Source organism: Pristis pectinata, chromosome 9, assembly GCF_009764475.1.
Source record: "Pristis pectinata isolate sPriPec2 chromosome 9, sPriPec2.1.pri, whole genome shotgun sequence".
Lineage (NCBI taxonomy): Eukaryota > Metazoa > Chordata > Chondrichthyes > Rhinopristiformes > Pristidae > Pristis > Pristis pectinata.
The window spans coordinates 16,121,360-16,143,491 of NC_067413.1; the positions used below are offsets into that span (position 1 = coordinate 16,121,360).

Genomic DNA, 22,132 nt, shown 5'->3' on the forward strand with positions numbered 1-22,132 from the left:
AAAGTTCCATCTGTTCAGAATATTTTTACTAAATATGATATATAGCTTCTATATACATACTGAGATCAATACAAAATAATTGCATAGATCAAAATTGAACTTCAGGTCCTGCACTAATTATGAGCAGCATTATAGGAGATCAATTCATCCAAGACTAGTTGTCACACTTGATTGGCTTTGAGAAGTAATTAAGAAAACAGTATTTGCATGAACACCTTAGTGGCTGAGCTTATTAATGCTACTTTGTAAATGTTACATCTTGCTCTCCTGAAGATTACATAATATCTCCAACCTGATAACAGCCCAATTGACTCCAGTGGTCCATGGCTGCATTTACACACTTCACAAGTTTCCTCTCTGTTACCTCTTTTCATCTTGACTTTACAAGATCTGCCAGCAACTTAGCCATGTCCAGGTTTGATGCTAGGCTGATGCCAGGTGATTTATGTAGTCTTATTCTTTTTCTATTTCGTTATAGTTATATTGGACATCTTGTTAGGCCATTTCTCAGTCTTTGGTGGGACTGGAGTCACATTTAAGCCAGAGTGGGCCAGGATGACAGATTTCCTCCCTAGAGGACATTAGTGAACCAATTCGGTTTTATGACAATTTGGTAGTTTTGTGGTCATTATTAATATTGCAATTGAATCAGTCTGTTTTCATTCTTGAGCTCGGCTTCTGATTTGCCATTCACCTCTCCCCTAATGGTTCCTACTATCACCTCCTTATCAGATTCTAGCCCTTTGTGTTCCTGCTTGTCTTCCTCCGGCAGAGAATTATCACACTCCCCACCCCTCCACCTTGCTCCATCTGTGTTATTATTCCCCTTTTTCCTCTTTCCTCTCTCTCTCTCTGTCAGCCTCCGTCTATCATTCACCTGCCCCTGTCTCCCAACGCCACTCCTGCTCCCCTCCCCTACCTGGTACAACCTGCCTGTCACCTTACAGCACTCCTCAGTCTACCAATCACCTCTGATTCCTTTGTCACCACCTCCCATTCTCCTCATTATCTCCCCTCTCAGTCCTAATGCAGGGTTTTGGCCTGAAACGTCGACAATTCCTTTCCTCCCATAGATGCTGCTCAACCCGCTGAGTTCCAGATTCCAGCATCTGCAGTCATGCATCCACAGTATCCCTACACTCATCCCACTTTATTCTCTCACATTCCCATAAACTCCCCCTGATTTTACCACTCTACACTTGGGGCAATTAACCTATCAACCCACATGTCTATGGGAGGAAAATGGAATACCCTGGGAAACCCACACAGTCACAAAGAGAATATGCAAGCTCCACATAGACAGCATTGGAGGTGTGGATTGAACTGTGGTCACTGGGGCAGCAGCTCTTCAAGCTATGCCATGCAAACTCCACTAACTCTGTTTCTCCTTTCACAAATGCTGTCTTATCTATTGAGTGTTTTTATAAGCAATTTCTGTTTTTATTTCAGATTTCCAGAAGCTGTGGTTCATTGATTTTTAACTTCTAATCTTTCTATCACTTTCTGATCTTTCTATGCTTTCTATCACTTTCCTAATAATGCCTTTATCTGCTCCATCATTAATTATTCTCCTCTTGTCAGCCCGAGCTTGATACTTGCTTGTTTTACCCAAATTCAGGCTTTCATAAAGTTTAGTTTATTTGCAGCCATTTTGCTGGTTAAATCACTCATCTATTGAAGTAATTTGTTATATCATATTGATTTGTGTGCATGGTGTGTTAAATGGTGTGAGGATTGAATGATAACATCTAGCTTCCAATTAGCTGTTCTCATGTACTGAGAAATGGCTCTTGATCTTTACTACCAGGCTGAATTAACTCTAATAATAACTCCAGTTATATACCACCTTAACTGCCTCAGGCTATTTCTCAGATAGGTTTCTGATACACAGATGCTATATTAGGATGTATAGTAATACTTGCGTTATTGCACTCCACTTACTCACCTCAGCTTTTCAAACAACACGTTCCAAACATATGATTCAACCATCAAGAAAGTCAAGGGTAGCAAGCAGCATTAAGTGCCATTGTTCAGATGTTCCCTTCCAAGTTTCACATGTTCCTGACTTGAAAAGTCATTAATTGTTGGTGGGAGTAAGTCCTGGAACTCCTCACCCAATAGCATGCTGGGAGAAGGTTCCTCAGAACAGCTGTTCAAGGTGTCCGACTATCACCTTCCCAGGGTTAATTAACGATGGACAATAAATGTTGGTCATGCTAACAATACTGAAAAGTGAACAAATAAAAAAAAATTAGATTGAGCTGGATCAGGTAATGATGACTTAAGCAGTTGTGAGCAAGACTTGTTCAAGCTTGCAGAAAAACATCAGGAATATACTCGGGCTGACAGCAGGGATAGGGGACAGTATTGGATATAGGGCTTCAAGACAGAAGCAAGGGAAGAATTAAGAAAGCTGATAGTAGCAGAGGTCTTGTGCAAAGTTAGGGCTAAAATTGAGATAGTTGGGAATTTGTGAGTGAGTTTATCTGAAAGCGTTTTCCATTGACAGATGTTAAGAGAAGTGTGCTTAAGTATAGATAATAATGAGAGTGATTGCCTTGTCAGTCATTACTGGATCAGATGGCAGGTTGTGGAAACTCTACAGCAGTCAAAGATATGGGTATGGAAGCTTAAGGTAAAGGAAAGATGATGAAGTCATTAGGAAGGGCCTTGGAGTATTGATATTAAATCTGGAATTATTGCAATATTTCTCTGCAACTTAAAACCTGCCTGTTTTCTAACTTTACCAGGTTGTGATGCAAGGCCATCAGCTTGAAACATCACTCTAAAAATTGGGCCTGACTTGCTGAGTATTTCCAGCAAGCTTTTGTTTTTTCCTTCTTGTTTCCAGCATTTTTTTTTGTGTTCTGAAAATGAGGACTTGCTTAGTGTAGAGATTTGAGAGAAAAAGAAGTGATGACATATTGATAAGGAAGTCAAATAACAAAAAATGAACAGCAAAGGTTTTAGAAAAGATATCAAAGCCTATCAAAGGAAGAAAAGAATGTATTGGAGCAGGAGGAGCAAACTCTGATTTTAAAAGTTACAGTCTCAGGTTTTCAGATATATTTAATGATAATACAAACCAGCAGTAAATAGTGCGTTACATCAGTGACATTAAAACCAGTTCACACAGTAGCATTGACATAAACACTATCTGCACCAGTGATTATGTACTCCTTTACACTTCTTCCAATTAACAAATCCTGATAGTGTATTATTTCTGGATGTGGTTGCCTTTTAGAGAAGATCATGAGGACACTATCACATAGTTATCTGAAAGCTGCATACAGTGGCCTCATTGAAAACAGGCTGCGATTAGGTTCAAATTCTGCCTCCGTGACCTTCATGTAGCTTGTCAAAAAGAAATAGAAGGGTAGTCAGATGCTTTGCTAGATGTTGGCTGTATGTATATAAAAACACAGAAGCTATTTGCTTTCTCAGATTACCATATTTTACATTATCAATAAATTTGGTTAATGCCTACCTTTCAGCTGGTGGAATAATTTCATAGGAGGGATATATTTTTATTTGTTAGATTAATACAGTGTTTGTTGCTTGCCGTTTTCAGATTCCTATTTGTTTAATTTAGTAAGTCACATCTACACTGTTTATTCCCATATGGGTAGGTTACTTTTGTATCCTTTCTTAAACATAGAACACTATAGCAAAGTACAGGCCCTTCAGCCCACAATGTTGTGCCAACATTTTATCCTGCTCTAAGATCTATTTAACCTTTCCCTCCCACATAGTCCCCCATTTCTCTAACATTCATGTGTCTATCTAAGAGTCTCTTAGATGTCCCTAATGTATCTGCCCCCACAACCTCTGCAGGCAGTGCGTTCCATGCACCCACCACTCTCTCTATAAAAAAACTTACCACTGACATCCCCCTTATACCTTCCTCCAATCACCTTAAAATTATGTCCCCTCGTGTTAGCCATTTTCACCCTGGGAAAAAGTCTCTGACTGTCCACTTGATCTATGCCTCTTATCATCTTGTACACTTCTATCAAGTCAGCTCTCCTCCTCCTTCTCTCCATAGAGAAAAGCCCTAGCTCACTCAACCAAAATCCTACCATGCAATAATAGGATAATATTGTAGAACTGTTACAGCACAGGAAGAGCTATTTGACCCGTTGAGATGATGTCAGCTCTTGCCTGGCAATCTGGCCAGTCCCATTCACTTCCTCTTTCCCTACAGCCCAGTAACTTATTCCCTCTCAAGATCCTGTACAGCCCCCTCCAAAACCAGCATTTGCTTCTGTTTCCTACATCCCAACAGACAATGAATTCCAGATCATAATTATTCTCTACATTGTTTTTCGTTCTTGTCCCTGTTCCCTAAAAATTTAAATCTATGTCCCCTAGTCCTTGAACAACCCATAATAGGAGGAACCTCCCTCTACCTAATCACTATAGCACATGATCCCATTGTCCTGGACCTTTGAACGTCCTGTATATTCCAGTTCATTATGTATGGTGTCCTTGCTATATTGCAGCATTGAGGTACTAATCTAACAAGAATGGAAATATATCTCTCCTTCCAACTGCTGAAAGATGAACAGAAACCAAATGTATTGACCAGATAAAGTACGTGAATCTGAAAAAGCAAACAGCTTCAGTGAAAGATGCACACAAGTAGATTGAAATATAATGTTGCCTCTGTTTCTTTTTCCACAGACGCTACCTGACCTGCTGAGTATTTCTGGTATTTTTCATTATAATATTGGATTTTCAGCACTTGCAAAAACACCAGATTATGCACTTCAGTTCCAACCCACATGAATTACTTTTTTAAGACCTCAATACTGTTAAGAAAAGAAATGCCAATTCTTTCTTAATGAAAGAGGAAATCATGTGGGACATTGATTTCACACATATCCATGCTTATAGTTACTTTGAAAAAGCCTCCAATATGCCTAGTTTATGATTATAAATGGATCAGAGACCTAATACAGGTTTTCACTTGTACAAAATATTTATTCTTTATTGTTATTACATATTTTCTATTAGTTAATATTCTCAATAAATTCTGTGTTTGTAACTACTTCTTTAATCAAATATTTACTTTGGTTAAATCCTGCCATTTACATGAGTGTGGACTTTGGTGAGAAAGGGAATTTGGCAAAGGTGCAGGTTTATATTTAAAGGAAACACTGTAGAATTAAAAATACTCTGTTTATTTTTCATTCAGTGAGTTAAGCTGATGGTGAATCTGGCTGGCAAGATTGTATTTTCTTTATTCCTTCTTAAAGGGGTTCACTATAAATTATAAACCCCCCTACAAATATTTAACTAAAACCGCATCTTTAAATGAGATTAGAGACCAGACAAAATTATAAATAACAAGTATAAATGCATGACAGGACAGATGTTGTATTGCAGCTGTGAAATATGAGAGAGATGGAAACTATTGAGATCTGTGGCAACTACATCTGCAGCTCAAGGAACAGTGGTTCAGAACCAAAAAGATAATCACCTCTGGACTACTACCTGAGCAGGCCTGGGGTTAGTAAGATCAGAGAGTTGAATACATGGCTCAAAGACTGGTATGGGAGAAAAGGGTTTTAATTAATGGGGCACTGGAACCAGAGCTGGGGATGGAGAGAACTGTTCCGATGGAATGGGCTTCATGAATCTGTGTTCTATGGCTGTGGATAAGGCTTTAAGCTAAATAGTTGGGAACAGGTTAGGGGAAATTAAGAATGTTAAAGAGGAAAGATGAAGAGGTGAGTGAAATGAGTAATGGTAACCAGAGAGTGTCGTGAAAGGACAGAGTATATAAACATAAAAATTAGACAGAGAAGAAAAAACAGTAAAAAGACAAAACTGGAGGTTCTTTATCTGAACTCATAACAGATGTTATAACACATAACAGTTTGAATGGAAGGCATAAACAGAAATAAATAGGTATGATCTAATAAAGTGGCGGAGCATGTCGTGGGTTTGATCCTCAAAATGTCTGCATAAAATTTGCATGTTCTTCTAATGACTGGGTACACCTGACCTCACAATCTACCTTGTTATGACCTTGCACCTTATTGTCTACTTGCACTGCACTTTCTCTGTAGATGTGACACTTTACTCTGCATTCCGTATTGTACTACCTCAATGCACAGTGTAATGAATTGATCAGCATGAACAGTATGCAAGACAAGTTTTTCACTGTACCTTGGTACAAGTGACAGTAATAAACCAATTCAATTCAACACCTGTTTCCTCCAACATCTCAAAATGAGCCCATTGGTAGGTTAATTGGCTACTGTAAATTACACCCCCACCTCCCCCCCCCCACCCCATGCAGATGTCTGGAAGGAGAATTGGGCGTGCAAGAAGGAATAGTTTCCAAGGAAATATGTGGGGAAATAGAATTGAAGAGCTTTCTCTGAGAGTTGGCATAGACTTGATGAGCAGAATAGCTGCCTTCTATACTGTAAGGAAATATGAGAATAGGCATTACAGAGAGGTGGTTGCAATGTGACCAAAGCTTGTAACTAAATACTCCAGGATACTTTAGAAGTAGAATAAGATTGGGTGGAGCTAAGAAATGCCAAGGACCAGAAAACATTAATGGGATTGTCTACAGGCCCTCATAAAACATTGAGCAAAGCATGAGGATGGAAACTAGAGGTATGTGTAACAAGGTAATACAATAATCATGGGGGGACTTAAAGCCAAAGTGGATAACTACTTGATAAGCAAGGGGGTCCCAGGCTACTGCAGTTAGGTAGGAATGTAAAGTTGAGGTTACATTTAGATTGGCCATGATCTTATTAAATGGTGGAGCAGCTTTGAGGACCTGAGTGGCTTTTTCCTGTTCCTAATTTATTTGTTTGTATGTAGCTGTAATAGAGACGAGGATGAATCAGTATGTTCAAGAACCAACTACGGAACAGGCTATATTTGATCTAGTATTGTACAATGAGAAAGAATTAACTAATAATCTTGTATTTAAAGGGCTTTTTAAGAAGAAAAAAACAAATTTTAGATTAAGATAATAAGTGATTTAGTTCAATCCAAAACATAAGAATATAAGAGATAGGACCAAAAGTAGGCCATTTTGCCTCTTGAGCCTGCTCTGTCATCAATAAGTTCATGGCTGAGCTTCCAGCTCAGTACCATTTGCCTCCCTTATTCCCACATGACTTGAATCCTGTAATATCCAGAAGTCTATCAGTCTCAATTTTAAGTGCAATCAATAACTGAGCTTCTGTAGACCCCCCAGGGTAGAAACTTCCAAAGATTTACCATCCTCATTTCGGTCCTAAAATCTTAGTGAAGCCAACTACAACCATATGAAACAGTAGTTGACTATTGTAGGTTAGGAAACTAAAATAAATGGTATAACAGCGGATAAGAAATGGTTAAAATTAAAAAAAATATAGTTTTTGACAAATTTACAGTAAAAGACCATTTATCAGTCAATTCATTAATCCTGCACTCTCCAGTAAGTGGCACTTCAAACAGTGCTGAGGGAATCCCATGTTGATATCAAGACAATGCTAAGGGAGTTCCTAGTCTGGCATTGGAGGGAGTTCCTGGGCTGTTCATGGGTTAACCGGCATATTGATTAATCGGCACCTGTCAAGTCTGGCACGTACTGGAGAACAGAGCTTTTATTGAATATCCCTTTAAGGAACAAAAAACGAACAGGAAAAGTGATCCAACTGTGGCTGAGAAGAACACTAGATCAAAGGAAAATGTTGCCAAAAAGAGCAGTAAGCCTGAGGATTAGTAAAATTCAACAAAAGAATACCAAGATATTCAAAGAGGATGGGAAACTAGAATATGAAAGTAATCTGGCAAGGCCCATAAAAACAGACTGTAACAACTTTTATAGATATATGAAGAGGTAAAGATAAAAGAATGTTAATAAGGACATAGCACAGAGAGCAAACAAATGTTGTTCCTGCCTCCAGGGAAGTAGACACAAAAAATCCTTCAGAAGTGGTGGAAAAAGATGGATTTAGAGTGCATGAGGAACTGAAAAAAATTAACATTAGTTAAATAAAAATGTACTGGAGAAATTAATGGCAGTGAACGCCGGTATATCACTGGATGAATTCCTGAGGTGGACAATATATGCACACCTGGTCAGCGATGGCCAGATCCCAAAAATGAATTTAAACCCCCCCCCCCCCCCACAAATTCAGCCTCTGCTCTCCATAAACTCAACTTCTGATGACCCACTCTGATCCCCACAAACGCAGTCTCTGATCCCTACACAAACACAGCCTCCGATCACCACAAACTCAGTCTTCAAGCTCCCATGAACCTCCCTCATAGCTCCACGACCACACTATGCTATACTTCACTTCCCTCCAAATCCCCCTCCCTCTCAAAAAAATACAACCAACCTCACACAGCCTCAGTTGAGGAGGATCTGGCAGTATATACTCTCCTCCGAAAATGTGTAACGCTCTGAATATTGTAAATATATCATGAGAATAGCTCTGAAAAACTTTTACTTGGAACTACAGTATCCTAAAATATATTGATGATATTGAACTAAGATCATTTGTGTCAGTGGCTTGTTGGAAACAATTAATAATTCTTAATTTGCTTCAAACAACATTTATGTTCTAGTCACAGGCCATGCCATCTATCTAAGGAATTTATCTGGAACTGCTACAGACTATTCAAGAGCAAATTTTGGGCCTATTTTTAGAGTTGGCAGAATAAAGTATTGGCAAATTGGGATAATGCACACCAGCTTTTGCCCACTGCAATTTGTTTGTCATCTTATGGAACCTCTTCATAAAAGATGTATTTCACTGTGTTTCAATGTACACGTGACTAATAAGGATATGTTATCTTATCTAAAGCTGCTAGTCTTCAAGATATTAGATTTAGGTGCACTGTACAATGGTATTCCATTAAGTACAGACCAACAGCATGAATTGGCATTCATACTGCATCTTTTGTGGAGTAAACCACTCAGAAGAACATTATCAAACAAAATTAAGATATGCCACATAAGGTGATTTTAGAAAGGGATAGTGGATGCTGCAAATCTGAAATAAAGGCAGAAATGCTAGAAACACCCAGCAGGTCTTCTGCCCGACCTGCTGAGTTCCTCTGGCATTTTGCTGTGTTTCCATCTAGATTCCAGCATCTGTACTCCTTTATTTCTCTTTCATCCGTGCAGAAGCCTGTTTCATGCAGCGAAGAATGAACTGTTTCTCCACAGTTCTGTCCAATCTTTTTCCCGGGGTAGAAATGTCAAATACAAGAGGACATGCATTTAAGGTAAGAAGTGGAAAGTTTAAAGGAGATATGCAGGGCAAATTTTTGTTTACACAGAGAGTGGTAGGTGCTTAGAACGGGCTGCCAGGGGTATTGGTGGAAGCAGATACAACAGTGGCATTTAAGAGGCTTTTAGATAGACACATGAATATGCAGTGAACGGAGGGATATAGATCACGTGCAGGCAGAAGAAATTTATTTTAATTTGGCATCATGTTCAGCACAGACATCATGGGCCAAAGGGCCTGTTCCTGTGTTGTACTGTTTTATGTTATAGCATGTTTCATGTTAAGTTTTATCTGGTGAATATTTCCAACATTTCCATTAATAAGGTAATAACAGGACAGGTGGAGATTGGGTTTAAAGGGTATCTTAAAGGACGGTAAAGAGTGGGAGAGGTTTAGGGCAACAGTAACACAAAGTTTTACAAGAATTTGTGGTATAGGTTTTGGCAAGGAATGATACATAACCTCTGCATTCCATTAAAGGAATGTTATATTACACAACTCCACCAAATACAAATTCAAAGCTTAATCAGATCAGTGTAGTGAGGAAATATTCTGGTTCCTGTAGTTTCTCATTTTTAAAACACGAAGTGTGACAGATTACATTTCTAGGCATTTTTGGCTAATTCTTTGTATGCTCTTAGCAAGAATGTTTCAAAATATTTTCCATCATCAAAAAATAAAGCTCTTTAAAACCTAAAAGCACGCTGGCCGTAAAACATCGAGACATTGTTAATGATTACGTATTTTTAAAAAGTGTTCAATGTTTGTGCAATGTGCTAAACTTAACTTTCAAACTTATTTGTTTTTTTGACACAATACCCCAAAAATTAAATGGACAATAATGAACATCAGCGATATTAACATGATGGTTGAGGAATAACAAGCTGTTTTGCTCAAAAAATAAGTGCTGCAAATACTGGAGATCTGAGATAAGATGAAAATACTAGGAATACAGCTCCTCCCCAGCTTCCGAACATCCAACCTATGTACAGCCCATACACATGAACGAGCATTTGGGAGACCGGCGGGCTGGATTTGCCGGCTGCTGCAGGGCCGCTGGCACCTTCTGCCGCCTGGGAACTCAGTTTGTGACCACATTTCCAAATGTGATCTGTTCGGTTTACAAATATTTCACGGGAATGAAATCCTGCCGTAGCTTGGGGAGGACCTGTACTCACTAGGCCAAGCAGATTCTCTGAATAGAAACACAGCTAATGTTTCAGCACAGTGACCTTTCATCTGACATACTTCACCAGAAGAACCATTAATTTGTTGTATTGACTGTGGATAATGCAGTGAGCTGTTATGTAAGTGCCACAGCAGCAATCATGCACTTGATCTCAGCTGAAGTTAGGATGTATGGATTGGTGCTGAACAGGCAACAGTAAAAATTATCAGGGACTGAATTCCAGACCTCTTTACTTAGAGTCATAGAATAATACAGCATGGAAACAGGCCCTTCGTTCCAACTGGTCTGTGCCGACCAAGATTCCCATCTAAGCTAGTCCCATTTGCCTGCATTTGGCCCATATTCCTCTAAACCTGGTCTATCCATGTACCTTTCTAAATGTCTTTTAAATGTTGTTAATGTACTGCTTCAACCACTTCTTCCGGCAGCTCATTCCATATACAGACCACCCTCTGGGTGAAAAAGTTGCCCCTCAGGTTCCTATTAAATGTCTCCTCTCTCACCCTAAACCTTGGTCCTCTAGCTCTTGATTCCCCACCCTGGGAAAAAAACTCTGTGGATTCATCCTATCTATGCCTCTCATGATTTTGTACACCTCTGTAAGATCACCCCTCATTTTTCTGCACTCCAATGATTAAAGTCCCAGCCTGCTCAACCTCTCGCCATAACTCTGTCCCTCGAGTCCCAGCAACATCCTTGTAAATTTCTCTGCATGCTTTCCAGCTTAATGGCATCTTTCCTATAGCAGAGTGACCAAACCTGAACACGATATTCCATATATGGTCTCATCGATGTCTTGTACAACTGAAACATAACATCCCAACTTCTTTACACAATGCGCTGACTGATGAAGGCCAGCATGTCAAAAGCCATCTTCACCACTCTGTCTACCTGTGACGCCACTTTCAGAGAACCATGTACTAGGTTCCTCTGATCTACAGCACTGCCCAGGGTCCTGCCATTCACTGTGAAAGTCCTACCCTCATTTTTCTTCCCAAAATGTAACACCTCAAACTTATTTGAATTAAACACCACTTGCCATTCCTTGGCCCATTTACCTAGCTGATCAAGATCCATCTGTAATTCCTGATAACCATCTTTACTGTCTATGACATCAACTATTTCAATGTTATCTGCAAACTTACTAACCATGTCTTGTACGTTCTTCTTCATTAAAAATCCTTCTCCCAACTCCCCTTAAGTCTTTCTACCATTTATCTCTATCTGTGAACCGTAGCAATAAACTCTACACTAAGGAAAATAGCTTGTTTCTGGCCAACCTGCCATAATTTTATATGCCTTAGTTAAATCTACTCCAAGATTTCTTTGTTCCAAATAAAACATCATGAGTTTAGCTGGCTTATATTCTTAACTACAAATCTCCAGTCCTGGCAACATCCTCATAAATCTCTGTACTCTTTCTCGTGCATAAGATCATAACAAAGGAACAGGAGTGGGCCATACAGCCCCATCAATCGAATCGTGGCTGATCTGAGCTTGATCTCAGCTCCACTTTTCTCCTTGTTTCCAATTACCGTTGGCTCCGTTATATTTTTAAAAAATGTCTACATTATCCTTGAATATGTTCAGTGACAGGCTCCACATCTTTCTGGGAAAGAGAAATTCAAAGATTCCCAACCTTCTATGTGAAGAAACTTCTCCTCAGCTCAATCTTAAATGGCCGATTCCTCATTTTGAAACTATGCCCCTAGTTCTAGATTACCCCATGACAAGAAGTGTTCTCACAGCAGCTATCCTGTCGAGATCCACAGAATGTAACATGTTATAATAAAATTACTTTACAATCTTCTTAATGCCAAAACCAGTTCTGATGAAGGATCATCAACCTGCAATACTAACTATTCTCTGTCCACTGCAGCTACCTGGCTTGTAGACCAGTTCCAGTATTTTATTTCAGATTTCCAGCATACAAGTATGTTGTTTTTTGTGTAACCTGACCAACCTTTTGTTATAGGACAACTCTTTTTTTCCCGTGAAGTTTTTTGTCACATTCTTTCTTGTAACATGGTGACCAGAAGTGCATGAAGTACTTCTGTTGTGACTTGGATGGCTGGAGTGACATCACTGAACAAGATATGTCACAAATGCTCTATTTGTTCCATTGTTCAAGAAAGGTAAAAGGGATAATCCCAGGAAATCTAGACCAGTGAGTCTTACATCAGTGGTGGGCAAACTATTGGAGAGGATTCTTAGGGACAGGACTTATGAACGTTTTGAGAAGCATTGTCTTATTAGGGATAGTCAACAAGGGCAGGTTGTGCCTCATGAGTCTAATGGAGTTTTTTTGAGTAAGTGACAAGACAAATTGATGAAAATAGTGCAGTGGATATCGTACGGTATATATGGATTTTACCAAGGCGTTTGACAAGGTTCTCCATGGTAGGCTCATTCAGAAAGTCATGAGGTATGGGATCTATAGAAAATTGGCCATGTGGATTCAAAATTGGCTTGCCCACAGAAGGCAGAGGGTGGTTGTAGAAGGGGAGTAATTGACCTGGAGGTCGGTGACTAGTGGTGTTCTGCAGGGATCTGTTCTGGGACCCCTGCTCTTTGTGATTTTTATAGATGATTTGGATGAGGAAGTGGAAGGGTGGGGTGGTAAGTTTGCAGATGACACAAAGGTTGGCGGTGTAGTAGATAGTGCAGAAGGTTGTCAGAGGTTGCAATGAGATATGGACAGGATGTAGAGCTGGGTGGAGAAGTGGCAGATGGAGTTCAATCTGGAGAAGTGTGAAGTGATACACCTTGGAAAAATGAACTTGAGGCAGAGTACATGGTTAATGGCAGGATTCTTAGTAGCTTGGAGGAACAGAGAGATCTTGGGGTCCAAGTACATAGATCCCTCAAAGTTGCCGCACAAGTGGATAGGGCAGTTGAAAAGGCACATGTTGTGCTGGCCTTCATTAGCCGGGGCATTGGGTTCAAGAGTCAAGAGGTAATGTTGCAGCTATATAAGGCTCTGGTTAGACCACATTTGAAATATTGTGTTCAGTTCTGGTCACCACATTATAGGAAGGATATGGAAGCTTTGGAGAGGAGATTTACAAGGATGCTGCCTGGATTGGAGACCATATCTTATGACAAGAGTTTGAGCGAGTTAGATCTTTTCTTATTGGAGCACAGAAGATGAGAGGAGACTTGATAGAGGTATATACGATTATGAGAGGCATAGACAGAGTGCACAACCAGCATCTTTTCCCCAGAGCGATAATGCCAATACGAGAGGTCACCCATTTAAGGTGCGTGGAGGAAAGTTCAGGGGAGATGTCAGAGGTAGGTTTTGTTTTTACACAGAGTGGTGGCTGCCTGGAATGCACTGCTGGGGTGGTGGTAGAGGCCAAAATGATAGGGTCATTTAAGAGACTATTAGATAGGCACATGGACAGTAGAAAAATAGAGGGTTATGGGAGGTGAAGTAGAGAGGGGGATAGATTGAATGGGGATAGGGGTATGTAGGTCAGCACAACATTGTGAGCCAAAGGGCCCGTACTGTGCTGTACTGTTCTATGTTCTAAATGCATTGATAACACAGTTTTAAATGGGAAGAAAATTAGGGTGGTGGAGAAGAAAATGGATTTATATTGATCTAATGAGAAGGAAAATAAGATAGCCAGTTTTAAAATTAGTCTCAAATGTCCTATATGACTCTTTCCATGTGGTTCACATTCACAACAAAGCACCAAATATCAATAGTAGCTCAGTTTGAAGTAGTTGTGGCGCTGAATCAGAATGTTGTGGGTTTAACTCCCATTCAGACACCTGCTGATGTTTCAGTACATCACTGAAAGATTGCAGCAGTGTTGTGACTCCTGCCTTCTGGATGAGAAATAAATTGAGACCCTGTTTGTTACCGCTTTAGGTTTCCTGAGAAGTGTTGACATTGTGCTTACTCAGAGAACATCTCCATTTTTGGCCTAATGCTGGAAGGAAGGTCAGTGATAAAACAACTGATATCTTGGGGCCTGGAAGATTGTCTTCCAACAACCACAACCATTTTCCTTTGTATGAAGTCTGATTCCAATCACTGGACTGTTTTCCCTTTGATGCCCATTGACTTCGGTTTTACTTTAGATTTAGAGAGAAAGGAAGCCTTGTGCTGTGCTTACTGCCTTCTTCAACAAGGTAGTAATTGTTGTGATTTGCCAAGGGAGGAGTATGAAATGGATGAGAGGTAAATTGTTCAAGAGCCAAGGCCTGCACCTTGTGCAATTTGCTTTTGACAGTTACAGTAAGAATAATAAACATTATACTTGGTAAGGGGTTGAGGTTATGGGGAAATAAGAGAGATTTCCTGTCAAGGTGTGAGATGGTGATAGGCCTTATCCCTGAAGCGCTCCTTGTGCTCTGATGCCACGTGACCAGAGTGTTGAAGCTGTTTGTTTATTTATGCCCCTCTGATATTTATTTGCTTAAGGCAAAGAATGGGGCTGGAACTGAAAGCCCTGAAAATGGGTGGGAGGTGAATGATGTGTAATTAAACTTTGCCAGTTGATTGCAGCACAGGCAGTGTGCCAATTGTGCACTTTGTATTGTCTGCTCCCTATAATGGCCCAGATTTTCCTGAAAGCCGTCTAATGTTTGCTTTCATCTTCCCCTTGCCCCCCCCCAGTTTATCTCCTCTGGATCTGGAAGATCAGTTTCTCTGGTCTAGACAATCCCTGAACTGAGCAACAAAACCTTGAGCAGTGGATGGCCTCAAGTGATGTACTGGGGAGACTTGGCTAGAAATAAGCTCTGCCTATGAACTCCCTTCAAAAGTTCTACTGGTTTGCAAAGTCCTCTCTTTCAGCTGTCAAACGTATCAAAAGTTTTCCAATAGTTTTGAATGTCAGAAACATGCAATAACTAATAGAAATGAAATAGATAATCATAAAAAAATAATTTTAAACCATAAATGCTGAAAACTTTAAAATAATTAAAAAAGCACTAAACAAAACATGAGTTATTATAAAATTGCAATTTAATCTTCTGTATAGCCCTAAAAACTCCACTCAAATGAAAGGACACATGGATTCCATACTAGATTCCCCAACTAGGGATTCTTCGTTCACCTCGGCAGCACAGAAAGCTGCTGACTCAGACTATCCAGTAAATTTGGGACCTCTACATCCCTGCAGAAAACCACCAAGTTAGCAAATACTTTCAGTGTCAGCCACACCACTCTTTAGAGCTTTTTGCAGTTTGAAACTAATATTGAAAGCGACAGACAATTGGAGAATTGTAACTGTAGCCAGATGGAAATCAATCAGCAACTAACTGGAGGTGGAAGATGATCCAATAGTCTTGGGTGATAGGTTCCTCACATTGCTGACTGTAACATGAAGATTAAGCAATGGTGTTAGTTGAGCTGCTGAACTCCAAAATAGCAAGACGAGTAGTCTGTGACCAATGGTATTCCACAGGGATTGATGCTGAAACTTTTCCCAGTGGCAGAGGCATCTGAAAGTAAAGGGCATAGATTTAGAGTAAATGGTTAGAGGTTTAGAAGGGAGCTGAGGAAGAATTTTTCACCAAAGGCATGGTTGGAATCTGGAATGCATTGCCTAGGGGGGTGATGAGGCAGACATTCTCACAAAATTTAAGAATTATCTGGACTAGCCCTTTTATTGCCAAGGCATAGAAGGCAATGGATCAAGTGTTGATAGATGGGTACTTGATGATGGCATGGACGTGGTGAGCTGAAGGGCCTGTTTCTGTGCTGTATGACTGTATGACTCCAAGTGTGATGTACAGTGGCTGTTGTTATGGTTTACCTACTATGTAAACTTCCTGTAGAAGTTCATTGCACACACATTAATCCAGCATCTGGTATTATTTATCCATGTGTATGCTGTGGATACCACCTTAAAATTCTAAAGAGTTTGATAAAATAATCAAAACAAAACATTGCTTGTCAAAATTTATTCAAAGTTTACAAACCCTTTTTGTTGGTCCAATGGCCTGGATGCTGCTGGACTCTTGCACTTTGTGTTTAGAGTAATAGAAACAACTATTAGATAAAGAAACTAGTATGAGACACAGAAATGAGATTAGCACGATGGAGTAAAATAGTGGGGATTGTGGGGAAAGAACTGTCAGTCCCTTTTCCCCCTTCACACTAACATTAGATCACAGGAATGCACTTGCACCCCTAATTCCAAGTTCAAGTTTATTGTTATCATAGGCATAGATACACAGGGTATTAATGCCGGCAGCAGCACAGTACATTACAAACATGAGTTAACATAAACTTAAATTAACAGAAATTATACATACCTTACATGTGCACATAAATAAACAACAAAATAATCACCAGTGACACTAGTGTGAGATTGAGAGAGTGAAAAAGAAATATAGTCCGAGGTAGTGTTAGGGTTTCTCAGGTCAGTTCAGGAATCTGATGGCAGTGGGGAAGAAGCTGTTGTTGAACCTTGACGTGTGATCTTCAGTCTCCTGTGGGTCTGATGGCAGTATCGAGAAGAGGGCATGACCCAGATGGGGGGTGTCCCTGATGATGGGTGTCGCCTTCCTGAGACATCGCCTCTTGTAAGTGTCCTTGATGATGGGGAGAGCTGTACCCATGATGGAACTGGCTGAGTCCACTACTCTTTGTAGCCTCTTGTGTTCCTATGCATTGGAGTTTCCATATCAGGCTGTTATGCAAATTTCCACTGTACATCTGTAGAAGTTTGTCAGAGTCTTCGATGACATGCCAGATCTCCTTAAACTTCTATGAAAGTAGAGACACTGGCCTGCCTGCTTCATAGTTGCATCTATGTGCTGGGCCCAGGAAAGGTCCTCTGAGATATTGACACCCAGCAACTTGAAGCTGCTCACCCTTTCCACTGCAGACCCTTCAATGAAGACTGGTGATAGTTCGCCTGAATTACCCTTCTTAATGTCCACAATGAGTTCCTTGGTTTTGCTGATGTTAAGCACAAGGCCGTTGTTATGACACCACTCAACCAGCTTACCTACCTCACTCCTGTACACAGCCTCGTCACCATCCGTGATTCTGCCAACAACAGCGGTGTCGTCGGCAAATTTGCAGGTGGCGTTGGAGCTACGCTTAGCCACACAGTCATAGGTATAGAAAGAGTAGAGCAGGGGGCTATGCACGCAATCCTTGTGTTGATGGTCAGTGAGGAGGAGATGATGTTTCCGATTTACACTGATTGTGGTTTCCCAGTGAGGAAGTTGAGGATCCAATTGCAGAGGGAAGTACAGAGGTCCAGGTCTTGGAGCTTGACAATAAGTTTTGAGGGGATGATAGTGTTGACTGCAGAGCTGTAGTCAATGAACAACAGCCTGGCATATATGTTCTGGTTGTCCAGGTGTCCAGTTTTCTGTCCATCTAAATTCTTGATTATTCTCCAAAATATTGCTAGATTAGAGCACTTTTCCTGCACACCTCCCAATCAATATAATGTTACAGCTTTCATTCATGCAAAAAAAAGTCTTTCGTCTTAATGCCTTAATGTTAAGCTTGCATGTTATGATACTGACAAAGAGAGCTCAAGGTCTAATACTCTAATCACACTAAATCCACAAAGATCTAATAAATCTAATGGTATAAATAATATAATAGCTTTGTGGGTGTGGGAATTGGAAAAGTTAATGGTTAGTAAAGTGCTCCATGCAACTGAATCACCTTCATAGCATTTCTGAGTTGCAGGTTTGATAGAAAGGAGTCACCAGTATCTTTTCCTGTCTTGCTTTTTATTCAGAACTTTACCTATTGAATGATATAGCACAGAAACAGGACCTTAAACTTACCAAATCCATTCTGACTATCAAGCACCCATTGACACTAATCTTATACTAATCCCATCTTTATTCTCCCTCTATTCCTATCAACTCCTTCCAGATTCAACCATTCACTATACCCTAGGGGCAATTCACAGTGAACAATTAACCAATAACCTGCACATCTTTGGGATGTGGGAGGAAACCAGAGGAATCTCATGAAGTCGCAGGGAGAACATGCAAACTCTACATAGCTGGCACTGCAGGTCAGGATTGAACCCCGGTCAGTGATGCTGTGAGGCACTGGATCTATAAGTTGCACCACTGTGCTGCTCCTTGGAGTTAGAAACATGAGCAAAGGAACTGAGTTAAGCCCTGCAAATGTACTTGTCAATGAGCGTGTATGAATAGAATATGTCATAAACAACAAGTCCTTTCTCCCTTACAATGCTCAGATTGAATGCCCAACATATTTTCAGGGGAAATATGTACTAAATTTGCTCTGTTAAACCAATAGCTATGAGCCAAGATATCAACACCCACCTGTGTACATTAGAAGCAGACACTGGTATAGGAGCAGGAACAAGCAAACTTGTCCTTTAATAGCTGAGTCTCAGTTGCATGTCACTTCTGTCTTTTTACACATTATTGTTTAGAAGAGTTGGTGAGTTTTTTCCTGGTAATCCAGCCAATGTTTATCCTTTAATCAGCATCATCAAAACTTTACCTCATTTGTATTGGGGACTCTTGGTCTGCACAGGTTGGCTCCTGCATGGTTATTGAAGGGCTTAGGGGATGCTCTGAAGTTAGAACATAGAACAGTATAGCACAGGAACAGGCTCTTCAGCCCACGATGTCTGTGCCAACCATGATGCCAAATTAAACTAAACTTATCTCCCTGCACATGATCGATATCCCTCCATTCCCTGTTTGTTCATGTCTGTCTAAATGCCACTATTGTACCTGTTTCCACCATCACACCTGGCAGCACGTCCCAGGCACCCACCACTCTCTATGTAAAAAAACTTGCCCCGCACATCTCCTTAAAACTTTCTTCATCTCACCCTAAACCTATGTCCTCAAGTATTTGACATTTCTACCCTGGGTAAAAGACTCTATCCAATGTGGCCCTTTATCCAAAACCCTCAAATCTAAATGCCCTGGATATGATTTCATGGTTCTCACCACCACTGCTCTGCCTGGAAGTTTATTCCAGCTTCATCACTCTTTGTTTGAAGTATTATTTCTTCACAGAAGTCATGGTTTTAATCTTTTAATTCCCACCCACATTAATCACTCTGTGGACAAGATAATGGAGAAAATATTATTGCTTACACTCAGGAGTGAGCATTGTCTAGGTTACTGCTAGAAGCAGATGTGGATACTATCTCACACAGAGAGCTGTGCCGTGGTCAGTGGTCCATTGTATTTCAAATGCTGAACCAAAGTCATTGGCACTTCAGTGATGCTAATGATAGGCATATAGAACATTCCCACTGTACAGTGAGAAGCATCTAACTGTGCACAGTTCTGGTCTCCAAGTCACAAAAAAAGATATGAAAATCCAAGTCTTTTTTCCCTCTTTTGCTAACTCAACCAGTTGGGGGGCTATTCCAGTCCAGTGTTTAAAATGGTACATATTTATCTGAAGCAATCCCAGGAGAAATGGTAGTCTGAGTGAGAACAGAATTCTGCCAGAGAGGAAAGAATATCATTGTACTCCTGCCCCTCTGTACCCTCAGGGAGAGGACAAATTAAAATTTACCTTTTTATTTCTTTTCTGGCCTTGGCTCCTCTTGTCAATTGGTTTGGCCCATTCAGAGCTCTACCAGCTCAGGCCTCTGGTTAAAGTCACAGATCAGGCACCAATGTCATCATTAGAACCCAGTCTACATATTTAAAGAGGATCTTACGGTCTTCAGATAAGTTGCTTGGCAATTTGCAATTTAATATTGTGGTCAATCATATCAGGTTGGGTAACCCACACTCTCTTTATCTGAAATCATCTGTCTACTGTCTTTTCACTGAACAGGGGATTCTGTTGAATACAGGCATATCAACTTAGAAAACCAGCAAAAGTTGACAAAAAGAATCCAAAAGAACTGACGTGACTCGCAGAAATACTGACAGGCATAGCTTTTACATGCGAAACAAGTAGCTACATACGTTTGTAATTTAACTAAATGGTGCATGCAACATTCTGTAGCGGCTAGCTATCCACTACGAAATGAAGACACAGAGTCGATGGTTTGAAGTCAGAAGTCGAACGAATGACAGGGGCGCGGTGCGCCTTTAATACCCGAGAGCTTCCCGCGCTACAGTTCCCACGCTGACGTCACGCACGGGTCACCTGAACTTCCCGTGCATGGGCTTTCGCGATGTCGGGAGCCGGTTCGATGCCGGTGTGGTGAGTCGCCACAATTCCTTCATTTGTACTGGAGGCAAAAATCTATTAAGTTTAGGGGGAAGGGAGTAATAGATATGCTGGAGGAAACAAGGAAATGATTTTCTGGAAAATATTGCATTTTTATATTAAAATAATACTATTTTGTTAATTTGGAGCAATTTATAATTCTTAATTAGGTTTAATTAAAAAGAGCTGAAAATTGCATTTGGGTTTTTAGCTGGAAAATTGGATCATCACTCTCTCCATTGCTCTTAGAATTGTGAAATATTTTCTGGTGAATGTTGTGTCTTTGGCCTAGCTATCTAAAGTTTTCCTTTTATCTATTTATGTGCTCAGCTCTCAGTGGGTGAAATTGGCCTCAGGCAAACTGGGCACGAGTAAACAAGCAGTCAATTTTATAACTTGTTCAATTTTCTTTTCCACTGAAGTCAATTAGGTCAGGTTTAAACTTACTTTCAAATAATTCATTTTGTGCTCTTGTCACAGGCAAATTTCATGCCTTTAATGCCCTTAGAGCAATAATAATTATCCAGCTAGTGTTGCTTTCTAATGGAATGTTTAGGATACTGATTTTTTTTCAGGATTGAATGTATTGGTAACCCATAAGACACCATTAACATATGTTGCAGGAGCCCTGAGTTAGAGCTTATGGTTAAAATCTTTGTACCACATTCAAGAGTTCTTTTTATTTGCTATAAAGTAAATAATCTGGAAATAATCTGGAATACATAATCAATATATGGTTATCTAAAGTGATTTTGAGGGATTGTCTGGACATTGATGACCTTCATGTCTAACTCAACTTTCTGCATTTTAGGTAGGGCCCCTTTGTGTTCTACACTTTGTCTGTTTAATGCCCGAAATAATTCATAAGAAAGAAAGACCCTTTACTATCAGTCTAGTGGGTTTTCATCAAAACATTAATATTTTGGGCAACAAAGGTTAATATCTTGGCCAACTTGAGCTGCTCCAAATCAAGGCAAGTTTGTCTGAGTGTTGCTCTTCCATCTTGACATGACTATCCCTTCTACTTTTATCAGTCACAGGTTAATTTGCTGATATTGAGAATATTGGCAAGGTTGCTGGATTAACTCATTGAGATAGACCAGGAAGAGGCAGCAATATTATTGAAATATAAGTTAGTTGAAAGAAGTAAGAGAAAAGCAGGATGAAACATTTATTTTGTGACCCCTCTGGTGTGCATATATAAACTACAATCTTAGTATTAACATTAAGTATGCTAATAGCTGTTTTGAACATTTTGAACTAAATGACATCTTGGAAAAGACACTACAAATAGATTAATGGAGAAACTAAGTGTCTTCAATCATTATTCCATTGCTACGATTACATTAGCCTTATCCAGTTCTGCTTGTTGCTGAGTTACACATGAGGTCACCAAGTTGCTCCATAAAAATCTATGTTGGAAAATTTAGAAGGAGTCCAATAGATGAGTAAATAAGAGAGTACTAATGTGGAAGGCAAGGTTGCTGGATTAACTCATTGTTAATTTTTTAGAGCTGAGGCTGATTC

The 22,132-nt window shown here is 40.0% G+C and overlaps 1 protein-coding gene across 2 annotated transcripts in view; it reads left to right on the top strand.

Annotated features, from left to right (window-relative positions):
• The window catches only part of LOC127574643 (uncharacterized), a 52,659-nt gene extending 32,133 nt beyond the window's left edge, over positions 1 to 20,526 (top strand). The window contains exon 4 of one of the 2 annotated variants that reach the window (XR_007956944.1): positions 20,399 to 20,526. Coding sequence is in view for 1 of the 2 variants with exons in the window: in XM_052023815.1 (XP_051879775.1) it covers positions 4,684 to 4,788 (105 nt within the window). In the remaining variant the exon portion in view is untranslated. Of the gene's footprint in view, positions 1 to 4,683; positions 4,834 to 20,398 lie in introns of those variants that run through there. The other variant, XM_052023815.1, reaches the window with a different exon arrangement.
• The last annotated feature ends 1,606 nt before the right edge of the window (positions 20,527 to 22,132 follow it).